Genomic DNA, 23,406 nt, shown 5'->3' with positions numbered 1-23,406 from the left:
ATTCTGCCTGAGCCTAAGCAGGACCTGACGAACGTCTCTCCGGTGAGTCTGGAGATCCGGAGAGAAGACCAAGATGTCGTCCAGGTACACCACTACGCAGGAGTAGAGAAGATCCCGGAAGATGTCATTGACCAACTCTTGAAAGACGGCAGGAGCGTTACAGAGACCAAAGGGCATTACCAGATATTCATAGTGGCCGTCCCGGGTGTTGAATGCAGTCTTCCATTCATCCCCTTGACGGATACGGACCAGGTTATACGCCCCACGGAGGTCCAGTTTGGTGAAGATTCTAGCCCCCCTCAGACGATCAAATAATTCTGGAATGAGCGGAAGGGGGTACTTATTCTTCACCGTGATCTGGTTAAGGCCTCTATAGTCTATACAGGGACGGAGAGAGCCGTCCTTCTTTTTTACGAAAAAGAAGCCTGCTCCCGCCGGGGAGGTAGATTTCCGGATGAATCCCCTGGCCAAATTCTCCTCAATATATTCGGACATCGACCGGGTCTCAGCAGCGGACAATGGGTAAATACGCCCACGGGGAGGCGTAGTACCGGGTAACAGGTCGATAGGACAGTCGTATGGTCTATGAGGGGGTAATGTCTCTGCCTCCTTTTTATTAAAGACATCAGCAAATGACCAATAGGGAATCGGAAGTCCAGGTAGATTAGTTGGGGTAGGAGAAGGACGGGCGGGATGAACAGGAACCAAACAAGTCTTATGACAGTCCTGTCCCCAGCGAAGGACTTCTCCGGTCTGCCAGTCAAGCACGGGTGCATGTCTCTGGAGCCAAGGTAGACCTAGTAAGAGGGCGTGAGAGAGTCCAGGCAGAACATGAAAAGAGATGCTCTCAGAATGCAGCATTCCCACCTGCAGAGTTACGGATTCGGTGATGAGTTGGATGGGACGTGGTAAGAGGCCCCCATCCACAGCAGCGACAGATATTGGTACAGCCAGAGGTTTGGTGGGAATGCGGTATTTTTCTACCAGGGCCTGTGAAATAAGATTCCCGGCCGCTCCAGAGTCAAGTTGGGCTAGTTCGAAATAACGATTCTCCCCGCAGATAATTGAGACTGACAGCAGCAGAGATGGAGAGGATTTATTCTTGTCTAGGTCGACCTCTCTGAGCGAACCTAGACACAGGCGTTTCCCGACCTCTCCGGGCAGGTACGGATCCGGTGCTCCTTACTGCCACAGTAGAAGCAGCTCCCCTCGGCACGGCGTAAGTCCTGACGGGTTTTGACCATCTTTGTCTGGTCGACCTGCATAGGCTCAGGAGAGTGTACCTGGGGAGAAACGGAGGGAGTGACGGATTTCTGAAAAGTAGGAGCTAGACGTGGAAACCTCCTCTCACGGGTGACTTCTTTGGCACGCTCCTGGAACCGTAGGTCAATCCGGGTGGCAAGAGTTATTAGGTCATCGAGAGTGGTAGGAATGTCTCGACCGGCAAGTTCATCTTTGATACGGCCGGACAGACCCTCCCAGAAGACAGATACCAGAACGTCGTTATCCCAGGCCAGCTCCGAGGCAAGGGTACGGAACCGTATGGCATATTGGCCCACGGTGAGACTTCCCTGACGGAGGCGTAGCAGAGATGATGCGGATGAGGTCTTCCGTCCAGGTTCGTCGAAGACTTTCCGGAAAGCCGTGAGAAAGGCAGGCAAGTCGGACACCAGGGGGTCTCCTCTCTCCCATAGAGGATTTAGCCAGGCCAGGGCCTCCCCGGTGAGATGGGACATGATGAAGGCAATTTTGGCCTGGTCGGAGTTAAACTGGTGGGACAGAAGTTCAAAGTGCAGGGTGCACTGATTTATAAAGCCCCGAGCCTGAGCGGAGTCGCCTCCGAAGTGAGGAGGTGCAGAAAGCCGGGGTCCGGGGTAGGATACCATAGTATTGGTGGGCAGCGGAACTGCCGGATTGCGAGTCATGGCTCTGGCGGTGGTTGCTGGTGGAGCAGTCAGAGTGTCCAGGCGAGTATTGACATTCCGCAGGTGACCCAGGATGGACTCCTGTTGGGACCTCTGACGGGACAGTTCATGACACAGGTCCGAGAGTGAGGGAGCTTGGGTGCCACCGGGTTCCATGGCCCGAGCAAACTGTAACGGGTCTGGGAGGCGGAACCTCTGAGCTACTATACAAGGGGGCGGTCCTTGTAAGGGAGCGGGTGGCGACCAGGGAAGACGGGCAGGCAGTCACAGCAGGTGACCGGGACAGTCTCTGAGTGAACGGGCTGGAGGTCACGGCAAGTGACCGGGGCAGTCTCTGGATGAACGGGCAGGAGGTCACGGCAAGTGACCGGGGCAGTCTCTGGATGAACGGGCAGGAGATCACGGCAAGTGACCGGGGCAGTCTCTGGACGAACGGGCAGGAGGTCACGGCAAGTGACCGGGGCAGTCTCTGGGTAAAGGGTAGGTACGACCTGTGATGGCAGAGCCTCCAGGTAGGCTAGCAGGCAGACGGTAGATGTGAGCTCCCAGGTGAGCAAGCGAGAGTCTCTGGAATGGCAGGTGGTCACAGTACGTGACGGCGGAGCCTCCAGGTAGGCTAGCAGGCAGGTAACAGGTGTGCGCTCCCAGGTGAGCGGGCAGGAGTCTCTGGAATGGCAGGTGGTCACAGCACGTGACGGCGGAGCCTCCAGGTAGGCTAGCAGGCAGGTAGCAGATGTGCGCTCCCAGGTGAGCGGGCAAGCTGGTCCATAGACAGACTGACAGGAGTTGGTAGGCAGACCGTCGGACCTCAGGCTAGCAGGCAGGTAAGCAGAATATCAGGCAGGAATCAGACAGCAAACTGGCAGGAATCTGGCAGGTAACTGGCAACGGGACCTGAGGGCTGAAGCAGAGTAGTGAACAGTGCAACAACATTGCTCGGGCACCTCCATTTTGGAGGAGGTGCCTTATATATGGTGAATTCCTCCGGCCATTGGCCGGGGACTCCTTAGGACGGCGCGCGCGGCCCCTTTAAGAGGGAGGGAGCGCGCGCGCCCTAAGCACAGTAGCCGGGAAGGAGCGCGCGCTGCCAGCAGAGCGGGAGGAGGACGCCGGGCTCGGAGCAGAGGGGTGAGGGGAACAGCGTCCCTGCCTAGCAGAGGGCAGGGACGCCGGCGCTACAGAGACCAGGTCAATGCCACGCAGAGTTCTAGCAGCAGACACATCTCTACAACAACTGTTAAGAGGAGACTTTGTGCAGCAGGTCTTCATGGTAAAATAGCTGCTAGGAAACCACTGCTAACGACAGGCAAACAAGCAGAAGAGACTTGTTTGGGCTAAAGAACACAAGGAATGGACATTAGACGAGTGGAAATCTGTGCTTTGGTCTGATGAGTCCAAATTTGAGATCTTTGGTTCCAACGATCGTGTCTTTGTGCGACGCAGAAAAGGTGAACGGATGGACTCTACATGCCTGGTTCCCACCGTGAAGCATGGAGGAGGAGGTGTGATGGTGTGGGGGGGCTTTGCTGGTGACACTGTTGAGGATTTATTCAAAATTGAAGGCATACTGAACCAGCATGGCTACCACAGCATCTTGCAGTGGCATGCTATTCCATCCGGTTTGCGTTTAGTTGGACCATCATTTATTTTTAAACAGGACAATGACCCCAAACACACCTCCAGGCTGTGTAAGGGCTATTTGACCAAGAGGGAGAGTGATGGGGGGCTACGCCAGAGGACCTGGCCTCCACAGTCACCAGACCTGAACCCAATTGAGATGGTTTGGGGTGAGCTGGACCGCAGAGTGAAGGCAAAAGGGCCAACAAGTGCTAAGCATCTCTGGGAACTCCTTCAAGATTGCTGGAAGACCATTTCCGGTGACTACCTCTTGAAGCTCATCAAGAGAATGCCAAGAGTGTGCAAAGCAGTCATCAAAGCAAAAGGTGGCTACTTTGAAGAACCTAGAATATAAGACATATTTTCAGTTGTTTCACACTTTTTTGTTAAGTATATAATTCCACATGTGTTAATTCATAGTTTTGATGCCTTCAGTGTGAATATACAATTTTCAAAGTCATGAAAATACAGAAAAATCTTTAAATGAGAAGGTGTGTCCAAACTTTTGGTCTGTACTGTATGTCTGCGTACTGTGTGTGTGTATGTCTGTGTACCATGTGTGTGCATGTCTATGTACCATGTGTGTGCATGTCTGTGTACCATGTGTGTGCATGTCTGTGTACCGGGTGTGTGCATGTCTGTGTACCGGGTGTGTGCATGTCTATGTACCGTGTGTGTGCATGTCTGTGTACCGTGTGTGTGCATGTCTATGTACCGTGTGTGTGCATGTCTGTGTACCGTGTGTGTGCATGTCTGTGTACCGGGTGTGTGCATGTCTGTGTACCATGTGTGCGCATGTCTGTGTACCGTGTGTGTGCATGTCTATGTACCGTGTGTGTGCATGTCTGTGTACCGTGTGTGTGCATGTCTGTGTACCGGGTGTGTGCATGTCTGTGTACCGGGTGTGTGCATGTCTGTGTACCGGGTGTGTGCATGTCTGTGTACCGTGTGTGTGCATGTCTATGTACCGTGTGTGTGCACTTCTGTGTACCGTGTGTGTGCATGTCTATGTACCATGTGTGTGCATGTCTGTGTACCATGTGTGTGCATGTCTGTGTACCATGTGTGTGCATGTCTGTGTACCGGGTGTGTGCATGTCTGTGTACCGGGTGTCTGCATGTCTGTGTACCGTGTGTGTGCATGTCTGTGTACCATGTGTGTGCATGTCTGTGTACCGGGTGTGTGCATGTCTGTGTACCGGGTGTCTGCATGTCTGTGTACCGTGTGTGTGCATGTCTGTGTACCATGTGTGTGCATGTCTGTGTACCATGTGTGTGCATGTCTGTGTACCGGGTGTCTGCATGTCTGTGTACCGGGTGTCTGCATGTCTGTGTACCATGTGTGTGCATGTCTATATACCGTGTGTGTGCATGTCTGTGTACCGTGTGTGTGCATGTCTGTGTACCGTGTGTGTGCATGTCTGTGTACCGGGTGTGTGCATGTCTGTGTACCATGTGTGTGCATGTCTATGTACCGTGTGTGTGCATGTCTGTGTACCGTGTGTGTGCATGTCTGTGTACCGTGTGTGTGCATGTCTATGTACCGTGTGTGTGCATGTCTGTGTACCGGGCGTGTGCATGTCTGTGTATTGTGTGTGTGCATGTATGTGTACCATGTGTGTGCATGTCTGTGTACCGTGTGTGTGCATGTCTGTGTATCGGGTGTGTGCATGTCTGTGTACCGTGTGTGTGCATGTCTGTGTACCGTGTGTGTGCATGTCTATGTACCGTGTGTGTGCATGTCTGTGTACCGTGTGTGTGCATGTCTATGTACCGTGTGTGTGCATGTCTGTGTACCGTGTGTGTGCATGTCTGTGTACCATGTGTGTGCATGTCTGTGTACCATGTGTGTGCATGTCTGTGTACCGGGTGTGTGCATGTCTGTGTACCGGGTGTCTGCATGTCTGTGTACCATGTGTGTGCATGTCTATGTACCGTGTGTGTGCATGTCTGTGTACCGTGTGTGTGCATGTCTATGTACCATGTGTGTGCATGTCTGTGTACCATGTGTGTGCATGTCTGTGTACCATGTGTGTGAATGTCTGTGTACCATGTGTGTGCATGTCTGTGTACCGGGTGTGTGCATGTCTGTGTACCGGGTGTGTGCATGTCTGTGTACCGGGTGTCTGCATGTCTGTGTACCATGTGTGTGCATGTCTATGTACCGTGTGTGTGCATGTCTGTGTACCGTGTGTGTGCATGTCTGTGTACCGTGTGTGTGCATGTCTGTGTACCGTGTGTGTGCATGTCTATGTACCGTGTGTGTGCATGTCTGTGTACCGGGCGTGTGCATGTCTGTGTATTGTGTGTGTGCATGTATGTGTACCATGTGTGTGCATGTCTGTGTACCGTGTGTGTGCATGTCTGTGTATCGGGTGTGTGCATGTCTGTGTACCGTGTGTGTGCATGTCTGTGTACCGTGTGTGTGCATGTCTATGTACCGTGTGTGTGCATGTCTGTGTACCGTGTGTGTGCATGTCTATGTACCGTGTGTGTGCATGTCTGTGTACCGTGTGTGTGCATGTCTGTGTACCATGTGTGTGCATGTCTGTGTACCATGTGTGTGCATGTCTGTGTACCGTGTGTGAGCATGTCTGTGTACCGGGTGTGTGCATGTCTGTGTACCGGGTGTCTGCATGTCTGTGTACCATGTGTGTGCATGTCTGTGTACCATGTGTGTGCATGTCTGTGTACCATGTGTGTGCATGTCTGTGTACCATGTGTGTGCATGTCTGTGTACCGGGTGTGTGCATGTCTGTGTACCGGGTGTCTGCATGTCTGTGTACCATGTGTGTGCATGTCTATGTACCGTGTGTGAGCATGTCTGTGTACCGTGTGTGTGCATGTCTATGTACCATGTGTGTGCATGTCTGTGTACCATGTGTGCGCATGTCTGTGTACCGTGTGTGTGCATGTCTATGTACCGTGTGTGTGCATGTCTATGTACCGTGTGTGTGCATGTCTGTGTACCGTGTGTGTGCATGTCTGTGTACCGGGTGTCTGCATGTCTGTGTACCATGTGTGTGCATGTCTATGTACCGTGTGTGTGCATGTCTGTGTACCGGGTGTGTGCATGTCTATGTACCATGCGTGTGCATGTCTGTGTACCATGTGTTCGCATGTCTGTGTACCGTGTGTGTGCATGTCTATGTACCGTGTGTGTGCATGTCTGTGTACCGTGTGTGTGCATGTCTGTGTACCGGGTGTGTGCATGTCTGTGTACCGTGTGTGTGCATGTCTATGTACCGTGTGTGTGCACTTCTGTGTACCGTGTGTGTGCATGTCTATGTACCATGTGTGTGCATGTCTGTGTACCATGTGTGTGCATGTCTGTGTACCGTGTGTGTGCATGTCTATGTACCGTGTGTGTGCATGTCTGTGTACCATGTGTGTGCATGTCTGTGTACCATGTGTGTGCATGTCTGTGTACCGGGTGTGTGCATGTCTGTGTACCGGGTGTGTGCATGTCTGTGTACCGGGTGTCTGCATGTCTGTGTACCATGTGTGTGCATGTCTATGTACCGTGTGTGTGCATGTCTGTGTACCGTGTGTGTGCATGTCTGTGTACCATGTGTGTGCATGTCTGTGTACCGGGTGTGTGCATGTCTGTGTACCATGTGTGTGCATGTCTGTGTACCGTGTGTGTGCATGTCTGTGTACCGTGTGTGTGCATGTCTGTGTACCGTGTGTGTGCATGTCTATGTACCGTGTGTGTGCATGTCTGTGTACCGTGTGTGTGCATGTCTATGTACCGTGTGTGTGCATGTCTGTGTACCGTGTGTGTGCATGTCTATGTACCGTGTGTGTGCATGTCTGTGTACCGGGCGTGTGCATGTCTGTGTATTGTGTGTGTGCATGTATGTGTACCATGTGTGTGCATGTCTGTGTACCGTGTGTGTGCATGTCTGTGTATCGGGTGTGTGCATGTCTGTGTACCGTGTGTGTGCATGTCTGTGTACCGTGTGTGTGCATGTCTATGTACCGTGTGTGTGCATGTCTGTGTACCGTGTGTGTGCATGTCTATGTACCGTGTGTGTGCATGTCTGTGTACCGTGTGTGTGCATGTCTGTGTACCATGTGTGTGCATGTCTGTGTACCATGTGTGTGCATGTCTGTGTACCGGGTGTGTGCATGTCTGTGTACCGGGTGTCTGCATGTCTGTGTACCATGTGTGTGCATGTCTATGTACCGTGTGTGAGCATGTCTGTGTACCGTGTGTGTGCATGTCTATGTACCATGTGTGTGCATGTCTGTGTACCATGTGTGCGCATGTCTGTGTACCGTGTGTGTGCATGTCTATGTACCGTGTGTGTGCATGTCTATGTACCGTGTGTGTGCATGTCTGTGTACCGTGTGTGTGCATGTCTGTGTACCGGGTGTCTGCATGTCTGTGTACCATGTGTGTGCATGTCTATGTACCGTGTGTGTGCATGTCTGTGTACCGGGTGTGTGCATGTCTATGTACCATGTGTGTGCATGTCTGTGTACCATGTGTGCGCATGTCTGTGTACCGTGTGTGTGCATGTCTATGTACCGTGTGTGTGCATGTCTGTGTACCGTGTGTGTGCATGTCTGTGTACCGGGTGTGTGCATGTCTGTGTACCGTGTGTGTGCATGTCTATGTACCGTGTGTGTGCACTTCTGTGTACCGTGTGTGTGCATGTCTATGTACCATGTGTGTGCATGTCTGTGTACCATGTGTGTGCATGTCTGTGTACCGTGTGTGTGCATGTCTATGTACCGTGTGTGTGCATGTCTGTGTACCATGTGTGTGCATGTCTGTGTACCATGTGTGTGCATGTCTGTGTACCGGGTGTGTGCATGTCTGTGTACCGGGTGTGTGCATGTCTGTGTACCGGGTGTCTGCATGTCTGTGTACCATGTGTGTGCATGTCTATGTACCGTGTGTGTGCATGTCTGTGTACCGTGTGTGTGCATGTCTGTGTACCATGTGTGTGCATGTCTGTGTACCGGGTGTGTGCATGTCTGTGTACCATGTGTGTGCATGTCTGTGTACCGTGTGTGTGCATGTCTGTGTACCGTGTGTGTGCATGTCTGTGTACCGTGTGTGTGCATGTCTATGTACCGTGTGTGTGCATGTCTGTGTACCGTGTGTGTGCATGTCTATGTACCGTGTGTGTGCATGTCTGTGTACCGGGCGTGTGCATGTCTGTGTATTGTGTGTGTGCATGTATGTGTACCATGTGTGTGCATGTCTGTGTACCGTGTGTGTGCATGTCTGTGTAACGGGTGTGTGCATGTCTGTGTACCGGGTGTGTGCATGTCTGTGTACCATGTGTGTGCATGTCTGTGTACCGTGTGTGTGCATGTCTGTGTACCGTGTGTGTGCATGTTTGTGTACCGTGTGTGATCATGTCTGTGTACCGTGTGTGTGCATGTCTGTGTACCATGTGTGTGCATGTCTGTGTACCGTGTGTGTGCATGTCTGTGTACCGGGTGTGTGCATGTCTGTGTACCATGTGTGTGCATGTCTGTGTACCATGTGTGTGCATGTCTGTGTACCGTGTGTGTGCATGTCTGTGTACCGGGTGTGTGCATGTCTGTGTACCGTGTGTGTGCATGTCTGTGTACCATGTGTGTGCATGTCTGTGTACCGGGTGTGTGCATATCTGTGTACCGTGTGTGTGCATGTCTGTGTACCATGTGTGTGCATGTCTGTGTACCATGTGTGTGCATGTCTATGTACCGTGTGTGTGCATGTCTGTGTACCGTGTGTGTGCATGTCTGTGTACCATGTGTGTGCATGTCTATGTACCGTGTGTGTGCGCATGTCTGTGTACCGTGTGTGCATGTCTATGTACCGTGTGTGTGCATGTCTGTGTACCGGGCGTGTGCATGTCTGTGTATTGTGTGTGTGCATGTCTGTGTACCGTGTGTGTGCATGTCTGTGTACCGTGTGTGTGCATGTCTGTGTACCGGGTGTGTGCATGTCTGTGTACCGTGTGTGTGCATGTCTGTGTACCATGTGTGTGCATGTCTGTGTACCATGTGTGTGCATGTCTATGTACCATGTGTGTGCATGTCTGTGTACCGTGTGTGTGCATGTCTGTGTACCGTGTGTGTGCATGTCTATGTACCGTGTGTGTGCATATCTGTGTACCGTGTGTGTGCATGTCTATGTACCGTGTGTGTGCATGTCTGTGTACCATGTGTGTGCATGTCTGTGTACCATGTGTGTGCATGTCTGTGTACCGGGTGTGTGCATGTCTGTGTACCATGTGTGCGCATGTCTGTGTACCATGTGTGTGCATGTCTATGTACCATGTGTGTGCATGTCTGTGTACCATGTGTGTGCATGTCTGTGTACCGTGTGTGTGCATGTCTATGTACCGTGTGTGTGCATGTCTGTGTACCATGTGTGTGCATGTCTGCGTACCATGTGTGTGCATGTCTGTGTACCGGGTGTGTGCATGTCTGTGTACCGGGTGTCTGCATGTCTGTGTACCATGTGTGTGCATGTCTATGTACCGTGTGTGTGCATGTCTGTGTACCGTGTGTGTGCATGTCTATGTACCGTGTGTGTGCATGTCTGTGTACCGGGCGTGTGCATGTCTGTGCATTGTGTGTGTGCATGTATGTGTACCATGTGTGTGCATGTCTGTGTACCGTGTGTGTGCATGTCTGTGTATCGGGTGTGTGCATGTCTGTGTACCGTGTGTGTGCATGTCTGTGTACCGTGTGTGTGCATGTCTGTGCACCGTGTGTGTGCATGTCTGTGCACCGTGTGTGTGCATGTCTGTGTACCGTGTGTGTGCATGTCTATGTACCGTGTGTGTGCATGTCTGTGTACCGTGTGTGTGCATGTCTGTGTACCGTGTGTGTGCATGTCTGTGTACCGTGTGTGTGCATGTCTATGTACCGTGTGTGTGCATGTCTATGTACCGTGTGTGTGCATGTCTGTGTACCGTGTGTGTGCATGTCTGTGTACCATGTGTGTGCATGTCTATGTACCGTGTGTGTGCATGTCTGTGTACCGTGTGTGTGCATGTCTGTGTACCATGTGTGTGCATGTCTATGTACCGTGTGTGTGCATGTCTGCATATATGAAGGATGAGGGAGCAGGCTGGGCCTTGTGTTGTATGCCTATATTTCTCTGCGGTATCTGTGCATCATGAATCCTGGTATGTATTAAAGGGGCCCACGGGGACTCTTTCGCCCGGGGCCCAGAAAAACCTGGAGCCGGCCCTGGTGCAGTATCAGGCAGGGCTGCAAGTATGGATAAACAGTAAGGAAGCAATTGAGTTGATAAGTGGGGGCAAGGACGGGCCTGGTTTTATTTTCTTTATATAAATTTTATCAGAAAACCCCTTTAAGAAATCTTGCAATATATTCTTTAGTGCCGCAGCAAGGTGGGATCAAATAAAATTCAGATGTGTATTGTTTTTGTTTTTTTTTTTCCCATTAACCATACAATGTCCCTCAAACTGTTTGATAAAAATACAGAAAATATACTTTTTCTTTTTATTACCAGAAATAACGGTGTATCGATAAGGCTTTATTCATACCTGTTCATTTTGTGTCCACAAAAAAAAACGGACCATTTGTTTTTTTTAATCTGGGTGATGGTCATTTTTTTTCTATGTGTTTGCATTTTGTCTATCCCTTTTGTACCACCCGGTTGTTATCTGGGTACAAACTTCTCCTAGAAACTGGTCCATGAAAAAACAGACCCCATACAGATCCAATCCGTGATTGCACAGACGCCTTCACTTGAGGAGGAGAGTTCTGTCTGCAAAACGGACCAAAACAGGACATCTTATTTTTTTTAATTTTATTTTTTTGGGGTGGACCGTCTGTCCACAAAAACAAAAATAACAACCATTTACAAAGCGGACAGCGCATGTACGACAAGGACACTTGCAATATAAGTCCTCTCACTCCTCCACTATGAGTTGCTCTGCAGACCTGATCGTCTCTATGTCACTTATCGTATTATCTAACAGGTCCTCGTGAGGACTGCTGTATATCCGCCAGTCTATATGGCTTCTGGAGAGGACGCCGTCCTCGGCCGTGTGCTGTAGATCTCTTGGTGATCTCCTTACTGATGAGCCAGAAGTTTCATCCATCGTCTTCTGCAGAACTTTTTCTTTTTTAGTTTTCTCTAAAGCCCCTGTGTCTGTTCTTCTCGATGCACGATGTCTGTACATAGGTGATACAAACCCATCTCTTGTCGTCTCGTCTAAAAGTTCCACGAGTGCGTCTCCAATGAGCGCCTCCCACAGGTCGGCATCATCTTTTGGCCTTTTTTCCGAAGAAGGAATTTGGTTACTAGAAGTTTGTTGAGAATTCCTTGGTTTTGTGGAGTTTTTCTGCTTAACGACAGCTGAAGATGCCTCCGATCCTCCATTCCCGATCACATCTGTGACCACTGTCCGCCTCGCCTCCTCTGAAGATGCCTCCGATCCTCCATTCCCGATCATATCTGTGACCATAGAATGGACCACTGTCCACCTCGCCTCCTCTGAAGATGCCTCCGATCCTCCATTCCCGATCACATCTGTGACCACTGTCCGCCTCGCCTCTTCTGAAGATGCCTCCGATCCTCCATTCCCGATCACATCTGTGACCACTGTCCGCCTCGCCTCCTCTGAAGATGCCTCCAATCCTCCATTCCCGATCACATCTGTGACCACTGTCCGCCTCGCCTCCTCTGAAGATGCCTCCGATCCTCCATTCCCGATCACATCTGTGACCACTGTCCGCCTCGCCTCCTCTGAAGATGCCTCCGATCCTCCATTCCCGATCACATCTGTGACCACTGTCCGCCTCGCCTCCTCTGAAGATGCCTCCGATCCTCCATTCCCGACCACATCTGTGACCACTGTCGTCCGCCTCGCCTCCTCTGAAGATGCCTCCGATCCTCCATTCCCGATCACATCTGTGACCACTGTCCGCCTCGCCTCCTCTGAAGATGCCTCCGATCCTCCATTCCCGACCACATCTGTGACCACTGTCCGCCTCGCCTCCTCTGAAGATTCCATATTAGATGTCTTATATTTCTTTCCAATTTCAAAGGAACAGGTTGTAGTTTCCGATGTAGTAGTCACATTCGTTGATAATCTTACATTTTTTGACTCGTCAGTCACAGTTGAGTTGGAATGAGGAACGTTAGAGATCTCGCTGCGTTTGTCTTGGAGATATTCCGGGATACCTGGTTGTTTGGTCACCAAAGTCCTGGATCCATGAGCGCGATTTAACGTTATGTTTCCTAATTCAGCCAATTGAGTTGCACTGATCTGATCAGAACTTTTTTCTTGGTCATTTCCGGACCCACTGGTGTTCAAGTCTTCTCCGGATCCGTCATTAAAAGCAAGTTCTGTTTCTTTCTTTATTGCAGAAGTAATATCATATCTGCTCAGATCCGCACCTGATGATAATGGATATTCTTCATTTGACTGAATTGCATAGTTTCCTTCTGTTACTCTGCCGGTCGTTGTGTTATTTGCAGATGATTCTGCTTTTTCTTCGTTTTTAGAGCCGGTTTCTTGCTGGTCTGCGTCTGACGTCAGCACTAGAATTATAGAATTCATGAATTCTTTTATTAGACACTTATTATTGACACACATTAATGTTTTGACTGTGTAAATGGTTCACACTTATTAATATATTTGGACTACTTATTGGCATAAACTGCATCATTGCAGGAGCTAAAAAATGTGCAAAAATGTAACTTTTCTTTCTTTTTTTTTCAACATCATTTTTATTTGATTTGTCAAGACACAAATACATAAAATACATCTAATCTGATAGATAGGGAGGTAAGAGCTCCCCTACGCGCGCTGGGTCTATAACAACTCCATTCACATATTTAATTACTATAACAGATATAACAAACAACAAAATGAATTAGTTGACAGTATGTCTTATATCTCATTGAAGCCATCATGGATAATTAATGCATTTATATCTATGCCAGAAGTGCCGGCCCATTGATTGTTCTCCTCACCATTCTCTTCTTCATTTTAAGTTAAACGGAGTGGACCTAAGTTATTTTCGAGATCTTCTAGTATATACCATGCTGTAGATGTAAAGGCTTCTACCATTTTCCTTTTGTCCTCTATTGAGCAGCAATTTATAATAAACTGTTTCCATTTTAGAAGGTATTTGCTGCTCGCTTCTCTTTATTACATAGGGCGTCTTGTTGTTCTACCGCCATATAATGCTTCATTTGTGCTATTAGTTCCGTAATGGGGGGGATATTGGGATCTAGCCAATGTTTTAACAGCTGTTTTTTTCGCCAATATAAGCCAGGTATGTAGTAGTTTGGGGGGATTCCCTATTAATTTGTTAGGGTTGTTTATGTTAGTCCAAACATGCAGCGGGGGTAGACACGGAGAAAGGACATATCCAGGTCCCCATGGGGTGTTAATCACCAGGTCCCAATAGGAACCGACGCAGGACAGGACCCAAGGCCGTGTAGGAGGTCAGAGTGTGGATATTGGCACTTGGGACCTGCAAATAGTCTATTAGAAAGTGGGTATTTTTTTGGTAGATTAAAGGCGTATATAGCACCATACATGATTTCTCTCCACGACTCCTTTATAATATGTTTCCTGAATATCCCTCCAACCCGTTCTAATCTTCTCAGGGATATCTATATCATCAAATTGTTGTTTCCAGTACTTGAAAAAGGTATCTGGGTGTGTTTTCCGCAAGGTTACGTTTCACTGATGAATAAAATGATGACGTGGTGTAGGGGCAGAGACCCTGATTCCAGTGATGTATCACTTAGTTTGCAGTATTTGTGATAGAATCAGTTTTCTCTTCTGCAGACCCTGATTCCACTGATGTATCACTTAGTTTGCAGCAGTTGTGACTGAATCAGTTTTCTCTTCTGCAGACCCTGATTCCAGTGATGTATCACTTAGTTTGCAGCAGTTGTGACTGAATCAGTTTTCTCTTCTGCAGACCCTGATTCCAGTGATGTATCACTTAGTTTGCAGCAGTTGTGATAGAATCAGTTTTCTCTTCTGCAGACCCTGATTCCAGTGATGTATCACTTAGTTTGCAGCAGTTGTGACTGAATCAGTTTTCTCTTCTGCAGACCCTGATTCCAGTGATGTATCACTTAGTTTGCAGCAGTTGTGACTGAATCAGTTTTCTCTTCTGCAGACCCTGATTCCAGTGATGTGTCACTTAGTTTGCAGCAGTTGTGACTGAATCAGTTTTCTCTTCTGCAGACCCTGATTCCACTGATGTGTCACTTAGTTTGCAGCAGTTGTGACTGAATCAGTTTTCTCTTCTGCAGACCCTGATTCCACTGATGTATCACTTAGTTTGCAGCAGTTGTGACTGAATCAGTTTTCTCTTCTGCAGACCCTGATTCCAGTGATGTATCACTTAGTTTGCAGCAGTTGTGATAGAATCAGTTTTCTCTTCTGCAGACCCTGATTCCAGTGATGTATCACTTAGTTTGCAGCAGTTGTGACTGAATCAGTTTTCTCTTCTGCAGACCCTGATTCCAGTGATGTATCACTTAGTTTGCAGTAGTTGTGACTGAATCAGTTTTCTCTTCTGCAGACCCTGATTCCACTGATGTATCACTTAGTTTGCAGCAGTTGTGACTGAATCAGTTTTCTCTTCTGCAGACCCTGATTCCAGTGATGTATCACTTAGTTTGCAGCAGTTGTGACTGAATCAGTTTTCTCTTCTGCAGACCCTGATTCCAGTGATGTATCACTTAGTTTGCAGCAGTTGTGACTGAATCAGTTTTCTCTTCTGCAGACCCTGATTCCACTGATGTATCACTTAGTTTGCAGCAGTTGTGACTGAATCAGTTTTCTCTTCTGCAGACCCTGATTCCACTGATGTATCACTTAGTTTGCAGCAGTTGTGACTGAATCAGTTTTCTCTTCTGCAGACCCTGATTCCAGTGATGTATCACTTAGTTTGCAGCAGTTGTGACTGAATCAGTTTTCTCTTCTGCAGACCCTGATTCCAGTGATGTATCACTTAGTTTGCAGCAGTTGTGACTGAATCAGTTTTCTGTTCTGCAGACCCTGATTCCAGTGATGTATCACTTAGTTTGCAGCAGTTGTGACTGAATCAGTTTTCTGTTCTGCAGACCCTGATTCCACTGATGTATCACTTAGTTTGCAGCAGTTGTGACTGAATCAGTTTTCTCTTCTGCAGACCCTGATTCCAGTGATGTATCACTTAGTTTGCAGCAGTTGTGACTGAATCAGTTTTCTCTTCTGCAGACCCTGATTCCAGTGATGTATCACTTAGTTTGCAGCAGTTGTGATAGAATCAGTTTTCTCTTCTGCAGACCCTGATTCCAGTGATGTATCACTTAGTTTGCAGCAGTTGTGACTGAATCAGTTTTCTCTTCTGCAGACCCTGATTCCAGTGATGTATCACTTAGTTTGCAGCAGTTGTGACTGAATCAGTTTTCTCTTCTGCAGACCCTGATTCCAGTGATGTATCACTTAGTTTGCAGCAGTTGTGACTGAATCAGTTTTCTCTTCTGCAGACCCTGATTCCAGTGATGTATCACTTAGTTTGCAGCAGTTGTGACTGAATCAGTTTTCTCTTCTGCAGACCCTGATTCCACTGATGTATCACTTAGTTTGCAGCAGTTGTGACTGAATCAGTTTTCTCTTCTGCAGACCCTGATTCCACTGATGTATCACTTAGTTTGCAGCAGTTGTGACTGAATCAGTTTTCTCTTCTGCAGACCCTGATTCCAGTGATGTATCACTTAGTTTGCAGCAGTTGTGACTGAATCAGTTTTCTGTTCTGCAGACCCTGATTCCAGTGATGTATCACTTAGTTTGCAGCAGTTGTGACTGAATCAGTTTTCTCTTCTGCAGACCCTGATTCAACTGATGTATCACTTAGTTTGCAGCAGTTGTGACTGAATCAGTTTTCTCTTCTGCAGACCCTGATTCCAGTGATGTATCACTTAGTTTGCAGCAGTTGTGAGTGAATCAGTTTTCTCTTCTGCAGACCCTGATTCCACTGATGTATCACTTAGTTTGCAGCAGTTGTGACTGAATCAGTTTTCTCTTCTGCAGACCCTGATTCCACTGATGTATCACTTAGTTTGCAGCAGTTGTGACTGAATCAGTTTTCTCTTCTGCAGACCCTGATTCCACTGATGTATCACTTAGTTTGCAGCAGTTGTGACTGAATCAGTTTTCTCTTCTGCAGACCCTGATTCCACTGATGTATCACTTAGTTTGCAGCAGTTGTGACTGAATCAGTTTTCTCTTCTGCAGACCCTGATTCCAGTGATGTATCACTTAGTTTGCAGCAGTTGTGACTGAATCAGTTTTCTCTTCTGCAGACCCTGATTCAACTGATGTATCACTTAGTTTGCAGCAGTTGTGACTGAATCAGTTTTCTCTTCTGCAGACCCTGATTCCAGTGATGTATCACTTAGTTTGCAGCAGTTGTGAGTGAATCAGTTTTCTCTTCTGCAGACCCTGATTCCACTGATGTATCACTTAGTTTGCAGCAGTTGTGACTGAATCAGTTTTCTCTTCTGCAGACCCTGATTCCACTGATGTATCACTTAGTTTGCAGCAGTTGTGACTGAATCAGTTTTCTCTTCTGCAGACCCTGATTCCACTGATGTATCACTTAGTTTGCAGCAGTTGTGACTGAATCAGTTTTCTCTTCTGCAGACCCTGATTCCACTGATGTATCACTTAGTTTGCAGCAGTTGTGACTGAATCAGTTTTCTCTTCTGCAGACCCTGATTCCAGTGATGTATCACTTAGTTTGCAGCAGTTGTGACTGAATCAGTTTTCTCTTCTGCAGACCCTGATTCCAGTGATGTATCACTTAGTTTGCAGCAGTTGTGACTGAATCAGTTTTCTCTTCTGCAGACCCTGATTCCAGTGATGTATCACTTAGTTTGCAGCAGTTGTGACTGAATCAGTTTTCTCTTCTGCAGACCCTGATTCCAGTGATGTATCACTTAGTTTGCAGCAGTTGTGACTGAATCAGTTTTCTCTTCTGCAGACCCTGATTCCAGTGATGTATCACTTAGTTTGCAGCAGTTGAGATAGAATCAGTTTTTTCTTCTGCAGATCTATAAAATGCTCTTGTCAGGAGCGGACATACCATTGGTGTAAACCTGGGCAGCCGCACAGGGGCCTAAGAGGTAACTGGGCCCATTTCCACCTCCAGATCAGGTGTAATTATGCATTATAATGAGTCATTGGACTGCAAAGCGCCCAAATATTGTTATTGCACAGGGGTCCAGTGGCTCTCATGATAATCTCCTGCTGATAAAATAGTGATTCTTATTGAAAAGAACACACAGCCCAGTAAGTGACACATCACTGGCATCAGGGTCTCTGCTCTTATATTATGCTGATCTCAGATTTGCTGTAAGATGATCAGGTGAGTATGATACCAGGCTGGCAAGGTGCAGACTGCGTACATAAGTTTATTAGGAGAAGTAAGTGTGGCTGGGGCTGAGCTAGTGGGGTGTGCGGGACACAGACTGGCACCATGGCTGGCACTGACTGCTGCCTTTCTTTTTTTGCTAAGTAATTACCCTTAAGGGCTAAATGATATTGGTCTACCATGGCGATATACGACGGACACCACGCAAGAAACACCAGCCACACAGTCAGTCAACGTAGCCACAAAACAAGCAGTCCCCTAGCCCAGCATCAGTCCCATGACTGTTCATGTTATATGACCTTCATATTGCACACTGAATACTTTATCTTACTTTTTTTTATTTTTAATTGGCAAACCCTACAAAAAAAAAAAAAAAAAGTTGCCAACCCCTTTATCTACTTCTTTCCAGTGTCCTCTCACCTGTGCACTCGTAATAGTTTTCTAGCGTCCAGTTCATCGGATGAGCAATTTCTGCAAACTCCAGCACTAGATCCAAACTGTAAAAATCCCGGATCCCCTGTCTGTTATCCCGTGTAGTGCAATCCTTTAAAGCGGGATAAAAAAATATAAATATATATATTATGGGAAAAAATGGACGCCTAATGCCTAAAAGCTGCAGTGTTCAGTAACGAAAATGGTAAAAGCTCACCTGTGATCGGAGAATGTTGCCAGCCGGGGCGTTCACCATCACAAAGTGTTTGTTCTCGGTCACGGTGATGTTAATAGGGTGTAAAGCCACAATATTCTTCAGTGTCAGGGTTTCTATCATGGGTAATCCTCTTTTTACTAAACCCATGCGCTGCTTTGGGATGTGAAGTGCGATTTCTGCTCCGGGGTCCCGCGTCACTTGTGGAGGAAAGTTATAGGGAGCAGGTAATGCTACATTTCCCCAGCAGCGGCCACTACAAGCTGACGGCCAGGCCACTTTTATTTGGAAAGGGGGTAACCTCGATGAAACAGCTAATAAAACAGTCAATATGGTTTTGGGGTTTTTTTACGTTTTCATCACACATACAAAAAGAAAGCAACACAAACTAAAAAGGGAGTAAACTATCAGATTGATACTGTCTCCCAAAAATACTCGGAAAACGAAGAGGTGGAATCTGGTATTAGTTTGATACATTTCCCAATGTCACCACTTACCCAAAGGGCAGGAAGCTTCCAGTGAATAAACATAAAGCGCATGTCCAATCCATAGGGGAAGAAGCTCTGTCCGTCTGTCCAAGAACTAGAAAACACCATTCATCATAACACTTAAGTAAATGGTTAAACAACGAGAAACACAGTCATTTTAACGCCAAGCAGAAATGGACTGAGTTACATCCTGTATTATACTCCAGAGCTGTACTCACTATTCTGCTGGTGCAGTCACTGTGTACATATATTACATTACTGATCCTGAGTTACATCCTGTATTATACTCCAGAGCAGCACTCACTATTCTGCTGGTGCAGTCACTGTGTATATACATTACATTACTGATCCTGAGTTACATCCTGTATTATACTCCAGAGCTGCACTCACTATTCTGCTGGTGCAGTCACTGTGTACATACATTACATTACTGATCCTGAGTTACATCCTGTATTATACTCCAGAGCTGCACTCACTATTCTGCTGGCCTCCATTGTTATCAATGAGGCTTCTGTCATATTGAGTGAAGTTAGAAATAACCTGTAAATTACCTCTCTAGAGCTCAGCAGCAGGTCTCGCAGTCCTTTTACCGTTACATGGGATTTATTCATCTCTATTTCCACACCAATCAAACTCGCGTCCCCCACAGAGACCTCAATCTCCCCTCGAAATAGTAAAAACCAGTCCTGAAATAGGAGAGCCCAACATAAGAGAATTAGACTGGAAGCAAAGTATTCTGCATGAATTATATGTCCCCAACATCGCCGCCTAATGGCCACAAGTGGTATTGCAACAGCCTTATACAATGTTGCTTTTTTCCAATGGCAGCTATAACTACAGCCATGGACCCTGCAATGATAATACAGGTCATCTCTGTTGTGCACGGTCCGTCAGGCAGTATTACTAGCTCAGGAGCAGTGCGCTGTATACGGTATTTTGAAGGTTGATTTACATATGTACAACGAGCGAAGTAAAGGAACCTGATCTGCTGTGTGCAATGTCACCGGAAGTGATCTGCTGTGTTATTCCTAGTGCAATGTCACCGGAAGTGATCTGCTGTGTTATTCCTAGTTCAATGTCACCGGAAGTGATCTGCTGTGTTATTCCTAGTGCAATGTCACCGGAAGTGATCTGCTGTGTTATTCCTAGTTCAATGTCACCGGAAGTGATCTGCTGTGTTATTCCTAGTGCAATGTCACCGGAAGTGATCTGCTGTGTTATTCCTAGTGCAATGTCACCGGAAGTGATCTGCTGTGTTATTCCTAGTGCAATGTCACCGGAAGTGATCTGCTGTGTTATTCCTAGTGCAATGTCACCGGAAGTGATCTGCTGTGTTATTCCTAGTGCAATGTCACCGGAAGTGATCTGCTGTGTTATTCCTAGTGCAATGTCACCGGAAGTGATCTGCTGTGTTATTCCTAGTGCAATGTCACCGGAAGTGATCTGCTGTGTTATTCCTAGTGCAATGTCACCGGAAGTGATCTGCTGTGTTATTCCTAGTGCAATGTCACCGGAAGTGATCTGCTGTGTTATTCCTAGTGCAATGTCACCGGAAGTGATCTGCTGTGTTATTCCTAGTGCAATGTCACCGGAAGTGATCTGCTGTGTTATTCCTAGTTCAATGTCACCGGAAGTGATCTGCTGTGTTATTCCTAGTGCAATGTCACCGGAAGTGATCTGCTGTGTTATTCCTAGTGCAATGTCACCGGAAGTGATCTGCTGTGTTATTCCTAGTGCAATGTCACCGGAAGTGATCTGCTGTGTTATTCCTAGTGCAATGTCACCGGAAGTGAGGCCGGGCACAGGTATTGTCTCCTGTTTTCTGCGACATACGCAGGCCCTGCACTGGACATATCACAGAGAATACACAATAATCACAAAGTGTCCAGATAGTTAAAAAAAAAATGCAGAGAACCTGCTGAGAAGAGCGATTTACCTGCTCATCAGTATTTTCCAGGGGCATCGGCCGCGACACCTACAGCAGAGACGTAGAGGATGTGAGGATAGCCAATATTAGGAGCCGCAGGGTATAATATCACATCCCCCTCGGGAGCGGGTACCTGGATATAGTTGGGGTCACATCGCACTGTCTCTCTGCCCATGGCTGCGGTCACTGCAGGGCATCTCATGCGGTAGCGATCGCTCCGGCCGTTTCCTCTCGACGACTTCCTCACCATGTGAATTTCCAAAACGTGGAACCCGTTCTGGACGTACAAACATCAGAACAGATCGGAGACGGACACCAATTATTTCCGGACAGCAGATCCTCTCCACTTAAAAAAAATAGGATTATAGAGGACGTAGTAAGGAAGCTGACGGCCATTGTTGGCCTGGACTTTCCATCCGAGCAAGAAGAAACTGTCTCCTCGCTCTCTTTTTTTTTTGGGGGTTCGAACGGAAAATCAAGACCGCTGCCAATCAATGGCCGCTGATGTCATGGGATATCCCCCCCGTTGAAAGAGGAAGCGAGGACGCTGTCAGGGGCCACGGCCAGCAGTGCAGAGGAGAGGAGGGGGTCCCGTAGGTGAACATGTTTTTTTTTCTCTCTTTTAAGACCTTCTTGCGACCATTTCTAAAATGCAATAACCCTATTAACGGATGAGTATAGTGGCAGCTGCAAAGGGACCCAGTACGTAAAGGGGTCACCTGCCTCTTTAATATCAGAACCAATGCATTTCTCTAGGAACAGCACTTAAGGAGTAGGTGACCCCTAATACTGTCCCTGTACCAGGGTCCTGTGCTGGCAGTGTCTGCCCCCCGGATGGGCATCTATATAACAAAAAAAGAAATTTATTAATAGATTTTTTTTTTCCTAAATTGACATTTTCGCCCACCTGTGTCTGGACATTGCAGGCGGAGTAATGGACCCTGAAGATAAAGTTTCCATTAGAATCCATATCCAAGGCGTAGCGGCAGCGGGAGATCAGACGATTTGATCGATCTAATGAGCTGAGATTTACTGCGACAAAGGACAGATGACAGGTATGAAGCATTGCGCCGGGAATTTACCATTATATTCACTTATTTGCAATTAAATTATTCACTATATATAGGATAGGGAATAACTTGCTGATCACCGACGGTCCAACCGTTGAGACTCCCAGAGATGCCGAGTTTGGGGGGCTCTGCAGCCCCGTCCACAATAGAGCAGAGGCTGAGCATGTATTCAGCAGGACTGCCGAGTACAGCGCTCTGATTATGTCAGTGCCATAACCAATAAATTGAGCGGAGGGCGAGCACATGCACCTCTACTCCATCGCAGAAGCCAATCTTGAGATCACTGGAGGTCCCAACGATCAGACCCCCAACAATAAGCAAGTTATTCCCTATCCTATGGTTAAAGGATAATTAGATTTTTTGGAAATTACTCTTTTAATTAAAAGATCTAATAAAGAGTTGACACATTTTCTTACATAGTATGGTGCCTCGAAGTATATAGCAATGAGCAAGTCCCCCTATTAAGCTGAGTGTCGGTGGACTCACATGCTCAGTTACTCTTTTGGCAGACAGTTCTCTGCCTAGTGATCCATTGTGCACTTTAGAGCAGAAAGCTATTTCGTTTTCATTGGATGTTCTGCAGAGACGGAGGATCACTATGCAGAGACGGAGGATCACTGTGCAGAGACGGAGGATCACTGTGCAGAGACGGAGGATCACTATGCAGAGACGGAGGATAACTATGCAGAGACGGAGAATAACTGCAGAGACGGAGGATAACTGTGCAGAGACGGAGGATCACTGTGCAGAGACGGAGGATAACTATGCAGAGACGAAGGATAACTATGCAGAGACGGAGAATAACTATGCAGAGACGGAGAATAACTATGCAGAGACGGAGAATAACTATGCAGAGATGGAGGATAACTATGCAGAGACGGAGGATAACTATGCAGAGACGGAGGATAACTATGCAGAGACGGAGGATAACTATGCAGAGACGGAGAATAACTATGCAGAGACGGAGAATAACTATGCAGAGACGGAGAATAACTATGCAGAGACCGAGGATAACTATGCAGAAACCGAGGATCATTATGCAGGGACCGAGGATCATTATGCAGGGACAGAGGATAACTATGCAGAGACCGAGGATCATTATGCAGGGACAGAGGATCACTGTGCAGAGACCGAAGATCACTGTGCAGAGACCGAGGATAACTGTGCAGAGACCGAGGATCACTATGCAGAGACCGAGGATCACTGTGCAGAGACCGAGGATCACTGTGCAGAGACCGAGGATTACTGTGCAGAGACCGAGGATCACTGTGCAGAGACCGAGGATCACTGTGAAGAGACCGAGGATCACTGTGCAGAGACCGAGGATAACTGTGCAGAGACCGAGGATCACTGTG

The 23,406-nt window shown here is 47.7% G+C and overlaps 1 protein-coding gene across 1 annotated transcript; it reads right to left on the bottom strand.

Annotated features, from left to right (window-relative positions):
* Positions 1–11,436: 11,436 nt before the first annotated feature.
* CIROZ (ciliated left-right organizer protein containing ZP-N domains) lies at positions 11,437–22,047 on the bottom strand. The gene is made up of 8 exons (XM_073655451.1): positions 21,889–22,047; positions 21,115–21,258; positions 20,991–21,029; positions 19,606–19,740; positions 19,064–19,148; positions 18,570–18,766; positions 18,341–18,464; positions 11,437–13,073 (listed from the first exon to the last, which is right to left on the bottom strand). Exons 1-8 carry the CDS (start codon positions 22,045–22,047, stop codon positions 11,437–11,439), a joined length of 2,520 nt encoding a protein of 839 aa, XP_073511552.1.
* Between the last annotated feature and the right edge of the window lie 1,359 nt (positions 22,048–23,406).

The sequence above is a fragment of the Phyllobates terribilis genome, unplaced genomic scaffold (assembly GCF_046119375.1).
Source record: "Phyllobates terribilis strain yellow unplaced genomic scaffold, ASM4611937v1 Scaffold_12__6_contigs__length_324123572, whole genome shotgun sequence".
Lineage (NCBI taxonomy): Eukaryota > Metazoa > Chordata > Amphibia > Anura > Dendrobatidae > Phyllobates > Phyllobates terribilis.
The sequence above is the reverse complement of the archived record's forward strand: the minus strand, read 5'-3'. Positions and strand labels throughout refer to the sequence as shown.

Coding starts and splice junctions, on each gene's coding strand:
- CIROZ (XM_073655451.1), bottom strand. CDS start 22,047: ATGCTTCATACCTGTCATCTGTCCTTTGTCGCAGTAAATCTCAGCTCA. Junction 21,030..21,114: donor GTGACCCCAACTATATCCAG/GTACCCGCTCCC, acceptor TCTCTGCTGTAG/GTGTCGCGGCCGATGCCCCT. Junction 18,465..18,569: donor GCAACATTCTCCGATCACAG/GTGAGCTTTTAC, acceptor CCCGCTTTAAAG/GATTGCACTACACGGGATAA.